At 36.1% G+C, this 7,707-nt stretch overlaps 1 protein-coding gene across 1 annotated transcript; it reads left to right on the top strand.

Moving 5' to 3' along the window:
• The first annotated feature begins 254 nt into the window (after positions 1 to 254).
• On the top strand, positions 255 to 7,323 carry LOC107094472 (G-protein coupled receptor family C group 6 member A-like). Its single transcript, XM_015390073.1, has 7 exons — positions 255 to 492; positions 571 to 737; positions 1,422 to 1,543; positions 2,072 to 2,845; positions 3,384 to 3,596; positions 4,500 to 4,623; positions 4,764 to 7,323. The coding sequence occupies exons 1-7, from the start codon at positions 320 to 322 to the stop codon at positions 5,870 to 5,872; spliced, it is 2,682 nt and encodes an 893-aa protein (XP_015245559.1). The 5' UTR covers positions 255 to 319; the 3' UTR covers positions 5,873 to 7,323.
• Positions 7,324 to 7,707: the final 384 nt, after the last annotated feature.

Here is a 7,707-nt window from a genome sequence, read left to right as displayed (position 1 = left end):
AATTGAAAAGGTGCTTGTGTAACATAGAAAGGGGGCAGGGAACATACTAAAAAAGGAAAAGTATTTAATAAAACAAGGAAGTGTTTTATGAAAACAAGGAAGAGAACCAAACATCTCTATGAAATACGGAAGAGAACCAGCATTTCTATAGCATTCCAGAGACATGGATAACAATGTGTGATGACATAAAAGCTAAATATAGGTTTCAGGTTGTCTTCAAGATCAGGATGTTTGAGGCTTCACTCTTAAGCGGAGGGGCACGAGAGTTAGACCTCATTGCTTTGCTGAAGAGACATTTTAAGGAAGACAGGAATACTGAATGCAGAAGAAGATGGAGCTTTGTTTTTGCTTTTATTTATCTTTTGCTGTTCTTTTACTTCAGTTTTCCTGCAGTGAATCCATACAAGAGGCGAAGTCAGGCTCAGCGGACATTATTATTGGGGGATTATTCCCAATTCATGAAAGCGTAAATGCTATGGGACAATGTAACAGGTAATTCTTTACTTCTCTTAAACAATACTGCTGTATCATTACAGATTTGTAAATACTGTAAATTCATCTTTTCATCAGGTTCAGTGTTGGCCGGCTGGCTCAGTCTCTGATGATGGTGCATGCAATAGAGCAGATAAACCAGAAGAAGGAGTTAGGGGATATCAAACTGGGATATCACATATTGGACTCCTGCGCTGATGTCACCACAGCTTTAAAAAACTCTCTTCACTTCATGCAGCTTAACAGTGAGTTCCTCTGACACCAGACTGAACATAATTAAATTACAAAAACAATCATTTTAATTGCTGATCATTTGCAGTCGTTTACAAATTAGCTTAATTATGCACTACAAAGCACATGACATAATGTCTCCTGTTGATGATTTTGATTGTATACCAAAGATGTAACTGCTATTTATGTTGCATATACCGACTTTCCTCCACTTATCAAAGAAGTGATAGGCCCATGAAGAAAACCCATATATATCCTCACCTTCTCGAGCAGTAAGATCTGGAATCTCATGGAGTTCCTATTTTAGAAGGGAAATTCGGTCTTATCAGAAAGATCTAAGTTTGCCCTGGCATGGCCTCCTAGTGGCATGTGCCCTGAAAACATCAAAAGGGAGGTGCCCATGAGGTGGCATCCTGTTCAGACATCTCATAGAGGATATCAGCAGCTTCTATCTTCTCTCTTATGATCCATATCTCATGACCACATAAAGCTTGGGTTTGAAATGTGGACAGACCAGAAAATCAGGAGCTTCCTTTTTTGAGTCAGCTCTTTCTTTATTGTTGCAGACCGGAGAAGTGAGCACATTACTACTGTGGAGAACCTAGTTTATTTTCCCAATAAATTATAGAGTCAAAAAATATTCCAATATGCTGTTTGAAACAGAGACTGACCTTCCTTTCATGTTTTTTTCGCCACAGAAAGTTCAAACACAGATGAGAAACAACAGTTAAGCCCACCAGTGAAGGCCGTCATAGGTGATTACTACTCAGAGATTTCTATAGCAGTCACACGGCAACTGAACTTGGAGGAAATCCCCCAGGTATGCTGAAAACTGTCAATTCCCTCAATTATTCTCCAAAATACTGTAAGGAAGCACATCTTTGGAAAAAAAAACAAAGTTGAGTTTAATCTTGCTGACTATACTCTACATCAGTGAACTTTCTGACTTCTTTCTACTGAGTTTTCTTGGCAAAAGAGCATCCATGGGAGAGTTTAGGGAATCAATGTTTCTTAAAAATAAAAAAAACCCTTTTTACGTTTATCTGGAAAAATTGTGATGTTGTCTAATATTAGGGGAAATATCAAGTGGACAGAAAATACAAAAATAGAAATTTTGTTGAGGTTTGAATTCAGTTTTTCTCTAGTGTAAAATTAAGAGCGTTGCTGCAATAGAATGTCTTTCTGAAAGTCCATCAGTGGTTTAGTCGTCTGAAGCAACTTGCAGGCACTGATGGAAATATAAATTGCTTGATTTTCTTGCAAATTTTAAAACAAAAGCAGGCGAAGGCACTGTTTTTTTGTTGTCCTTATTGTCATAGTAACACAGGTTTTTGATTTGTTTGCACAGATAAGCTACGGTTCGACATCTGGTTTCTTAAGTGATAAAACTCGCTTCCCAAGTTTTCTGAGGACCGTACCACAGGACGATCACCAAGCTCATGCCATCATTGAAATTCTGATGGAACACAACTGGAACTGGGTTGGAATTGTAGCAACCGACAGCGAATATGGTCGCTACGCAGTCGAACGTCTCCAACATCACGCAGCCAGTCATGACATCTGCTTTGCATACATTCATTTTTTACCAGAGTTTCTTGTGGACAAAGACCTCAAAGAAAGCATCGGTGAAACAGTCAAAAGCATTGTTGAAAACAAAAATGTCTCAGTCATCGTGTCATTCGCAAAACCCGACCACATGATGTATATTTTCAACAATGTTCTCAGGCATCAAAGAGGTAAAAAGAAAATCTGGATAGCCAGTGATAACTGGTCCCAGTCAGTTAGCTGTCTAAATACAACAAGATGGAGTTTGAGAGATGTTGGAACCGTCTTTGGGATGACCCTGAAATCTGGAAACACATCCAGGTTTGAAAGGTTTCTCAGGAATATTGACAAAAACCCGGATATGTACCAGAACAATTCATTTTTGACTGCATATTTAAGTATGACTGATGACCATGTCAGTGGCTCAAATATGTCTAGACAAATACAACGGCTAATCCACATGACATATCCATATGCTGTGTTCAGTATTGAGCTGGCAGTCAATGCAATCGCTCAGGCTGTTAAAAACCTCTGCAACAACAACAGGACCTGTGCATCCCAACTGAAACCCAGACAGGTATGCACGTAAACACACACATAATGTGACACAACATGAGTGCACAATGTTTGTATGTATGCTACTATAATAGTATAGGGAGCTTTATATATTGATGACTCTTAAACTCTTTCACATTTGGTCAAATTAGATGTAAAAAATGAAAGTAGTGGAAGGAAAAAGAAAAAAAGGAAAATTTTATAAGTGAGGCTTTCAGTTCTATTCTATCTCCTGAATCACTCTTTAGTGGCACCGGTTTTTACTATATCTACATCTTTACGTCTTTCCTTTTTTAAAAAATGTATTCTTCCAGGATTGAACAGTGCATTTTTCCAAATTTCAAATCACTTGAAAATACAGTTAATTTTCTTTTACTTTTCAATAACCCTCTACTTTTTCTTGATCAGTTAAAATATAAATACAAAACATACAAATTTGTGCTTCCATATATATGAAAACTTTTTCCAGAACTTATGTAGAGCAGGTCGGACAGGTCTCATTGAAAAATTTGAAACTTGCTTGCTACTTAGTCATAGCTTTTTATCCCTTATCATTTCAGTTAAGAGACGCTTTGGGAAGTACAGAGTTCTCCATAGATGGCAAAAAATATTCATTCAATAAAGACTGCGATGTTGACTCGGGGTATGATATTATCCTGTGGAGGTACACCTCACCAAGAACTGTGGATATGAACTACAAAGTTGCCCATTATGACATACAACAGGAGAAACTGATGTTTGACCCGAACATCGAAAGTTTGTTTCATCAGACTGTAAGTAATTCCCTTCTTTTCATGGGTTATATTCTCTTTATATTTTTCTCTTTTATTGGTGTGAAATATTTCGAATTCACTGCATAGCAATGTGCATTCACCTTTTTCATCACTTAATCACATTAACTTGCAGTATTAAAATAAATAAATAAATGTCTCTTTCTAAATCTTTTAAATGATTTTGATGTTAAATGAATATGGTAATGAAAATGACTAGAAATAATTTCAAATTAAATAATACTTTCCGTTTAATAATGTTGTGAATGATATATGTTTAAAGATGTCATCACCCTCTATTAGATTCTCTTATTTTAATACATATTTCTTTTCATTTTGACAACTGAGAAAGCATCCCTTCATATGTTTTTGCTCATTTAAAGTAATTATTGAGCCTTTAAATGAGAATAGGAAGGGAACAAAACTGTTTGCTCTTTTGATTTATATAATCTCACCACTCTGCCCCTGATTTTAAACAAGTGAAGGGTAAATTATTTTGTACACAGTTTTTTTCTTGTGATAAAAAAATAGTGAAGGATAATATGAACCATACTGCTGTTTTTGTATAAGCAACATTTCAATAAATATCCACCTGAAAGTATTGTATGTCAAAACTGACACAAAAAATCTCCATTATTAAGTAATTGTGCCCTTGGTTCTGTCATATAGCAGGCCAGCCACCTTTAATAGCTTTCACTGTCTAATGCATTTTATTTCTAATGCATAAAGCAACTGTTTAAAAGCTGCCTAAACTCCCTACAACTTATAATGTAATTCCATACAACAGGTGATTTAATTTTGCCGCCCAAAAAAAAAAAAAAAATTATGGTTTATTTTGAATTTGTTGATGTTATGCTGTAAAAGAAATATCTGACACTGTTTTAAAAAATGCTTTCTTCCTTCTAGAAAGGTGTAAGCTCAGTGTGTTCAAGATGCAATCCAGGCGAGTGGAAGATCAGACAGCAAGGCCAACCAGTTTGTTGCTTTGAATGTAAAAAGTGCCCTGAAAACCACTATTCAAATGTTACAGGTTTGTATCACATTGAAGTTTGATTTTTAAAAAAGTCAGATCAAAACTAAACAAATCATAAAACCTGTTTTTTTGTGTAACTATTGGTCTAAAAGCCCAAAGTTCTATGTATAACACACATTTTTTTGCTTTGTTTGCAGATGCTTTACTTTGCTTGCAATGTGATAACACCACCCACTACTCAGAAGAGGGTAGTCAAAGCTGTACAGTGAAAGAAACTGTCTTCCTAGAGTGGAAAGATATATACCATATTGTGCTTCTGGCTTCTGCTGCACTCGGAGTTGTGCTCACCCTTGTGGTTGGCATCATTTTCCTAGCCTCCTGGAATACACCAGTTGTTCGCTCATCTGTTGGCCCCATTGCCCTCCTCCTCCTCTTTTCAATTCTGCTGACATTTGGAAGTGTGGTAATATTTGGTGGCAAACCCAATGACTGGCAGTGCAAAACTCGACAGGTGTTGTTTGGTTTAAGTTTTACTTTGTCCGTCTCCTGCATCTTGGTCAAGTCATTTAAAATCATCTTGGCCTTTGAGTTTGACCCAGTAATACAAGACAGACTGGATAAGCTCTACAAGCCTTACCTCATTATTCCATTTTGCATGTTAGGTCAGGTGGTGATCTGCACAGTTTGGCTGGTCTATATGCCCCCAATACCAATGAAGGCTTATAATATTCCAAACACAGTTGTCTTGAAATGTAATGAGAGGTTATTTCCAGCGTTCGGGGCCATGTTGGCTTACATTGGCCTTTTAGCAATCATCTGCTTTATTATTGCTTTTAAAGGGAGAAAGTTGCCTCAGAGTTACAATGAAGCTAAATTCATCACCTTTTCCATGCTGATTTATCTTATTGCCTGGATCATCTTTGGTCCAGTTTATAAGAATATCACAGGCAGGTACCATTCTGCTATTGAAATGACAGTCATCCTCATCTCAGCCTACGGCATCTTATTCTGCCTGTTCTTAACAAAATGCTACATCATCCTATGCAGACGGAGTGAAAATACAACAAAGTCGTTTCGTGCGGATGTTACGAAATTTGCCATGGGAAAAGATTCAATTCTGGACAAAAAATGGCCAAAAGATTCCAGTGGAATCTTTAATGAAGGCCTATCATTGGAGTCGCTGCCAAGCCCAGAACCATTGAATCCTGTGGAAGATCGGCGAGAGTCGATAAACTCCATTATGAAACCATCCTACGATGATCCCCTCCAAGATTCTCAGCCATCCTTGCTAGATTATAACCCTTAGTGATATAAAAGCTTTTCAGCTTGGGCATAGAAATGATATGGAAAATTGTACAACTAAAGCAAATTGTGTTGGACATTTATTTGAGAATTACGTGATAACCATGTTTGCTAAATTTTCATGATCAAATATTGGACAAAATATGTTCCTTGTCAATGACTGATGACACATAATCTCAATGAATACTTTATTCACCTTAATTTCTAAGAGAATGTAAAGTGACTTCCTCAACTGTTAACTAAAGTAGAATCTTTGATGATGAAAATCGCTTTGTACAGCGCATTGTAGGTGAGAGCATTTAACATGTAAGTGTTGAGCAATCTAGTATCAAAAACATTCAATTTTCTCCACAATGACATGAACAATGTGGCCAATAAATCTATTTGAATATATTGCTATGTTATATTTTTAAGGAATTGTGAAAAGTTTACAAGGCACATTAATGTTTCATTGAGAGATAATCTTCCATAATTAACCCTTTACAATACACTATAGACCTCAAAAATGATCACTGATTATATCTTACTGTTACTCTGATAAACAGCTGCTGTAGCTTTACCAAAGGCTTAATGTATGTATAATTATTTAAAGAAAGAAATCTGTTAAAGACATCTGTTGAAGAAAAGATTGTGATTATCTTTTAAGTAAAAATATAAAAAAGGGTGGCAGCAAAATACACTTTGAACTAATTTTCTGTTTTTCTTTTTATTTATTTTTTTATTTCCTGTTTGGAATCAGTGAGGATTACAAATTATATTTATTTGGTAAAAATTGTCTTAATACCTCCCACGAGTTTGGAAGTTTAGCTTTTTATTTTCTTGTTTACATTGCATGAAATACTGTACGAAGTTTCATATACTTTAAACACTGCAATTATCCTTTACAAGTTTTGTTTCTTTTATCAATTTAGCCTATTCATACTGTCAGACCTGCTGCAGCTAATGCTGCCTTGTGGTATGGTAACGTTGATTTGTTCCATCACATTGCATTCAAGAGCTTTTGTCATGATGGTAGAAAAATCTGTCCTGTCCTGCTACTTGGGCAAGACAGTAATGGACTTCCTAATTTATCAAATGTATCGACTGACCTCTAGCAATCATCTGATAACATTAAATGATAACAGTGATTTTTTTTAAATGTACGTCATAGCATTGTGTAAGCAACAAACACAACTGGAGAGGATGTTTAACTATGCAGTATTCACCATAAAGAATAGTTTTGCTGCTCAGCAAAACTCAGCAACTCTGGTATCATAAAATGTTTCCAACTTGCCATTGGAAGTTACGACATGAGTGGACATATCGGTTTTTGGTATTTGCCATAATTACGACCCCAGATGAAGGCAGCATAAGTCAGCTTCTTAGGCCACACACCTTTTTTGGTTTCAATTCATGTAAAACACTTTGAATTGTCTTTAAAATGAACTCTGCTATACAAATAAAATTGTTGTGCCTTTTGCTCACCTTTTCTATTGGACTGAGATCAGAGTGATATTGAACATATTTATGGATCAGTACTTGTATGATCCTCTTGCAGATCTGCTTCTTACTCCTTGAACCCCAGTTGGCCTCGGCAGAAGGCCGCCCACACTGAGCCTGGATCTGCTGGACATTTATTCCTTTTAAAAGGGAGATTTTCCTCTCCACTGTCACTGCACGCATGTTCAGTGTTAGAGACTCTTGTGGAGTCAATGACAATGACATTTCAAGACACAATAGACTGTTTTTTTTAGCTAACTTAATTTATGTTATCATCAAAAGACTATAAGCAAATACTTATTTTCAAAACCTTGGTTAAATAGTACTTTTAGTTTGGCTATGGCTCTTGAAAAAATGTAA

Source organism: Cyprinodon variegatus, unplaced genomic scaffold (assembly GCF_000732505.1).
Source record: "Cyprinodon variegatus isolate N-32 unplaced genomic scaffold, C_variegatus-1.0 Scaffold485, whole genome shotgun sequence".
NCBI lineage: Eukaryota > Metazoa > Chordata > Actinopteri > Cyprinodontiformes > Cyprinodontidae > Cyprinodon > Cyprinodon variegatus.
The sequence above is the reverse complement of the archived record's forward strand: the minus strand, read 5'-3'. Positions and strand labels throughout refer to the sequence as shown.

What these genes read in the sequence shown, in the direction of transcription:
- LOC107094472 (XM_015390073.1), top strand. Translation starts at nt 320, where the DNA reads ATGCAGAAGAAGATGGAGCTTTGTTTTTGCTTTTATTTATCTTTTGCT. An exon ending in ACTTGGAGGAAATCCCCCAG is followed by an intron (nt 1,544 to 2,071) that starts GTATGCTGAAAA and finishes TTGTTTGCACAG; the next exon opens with ATAAGCTACGGTTCGACATC. An exon ending in CCACTATTCAAATGTTACAG is followed by an intron (nt 4,624 to 4,763) that starts GTTTGTATCACA and finishes CTTTGTTTGCAG; the next exon opens with ATGCTTTACTTTGCTTGCAA.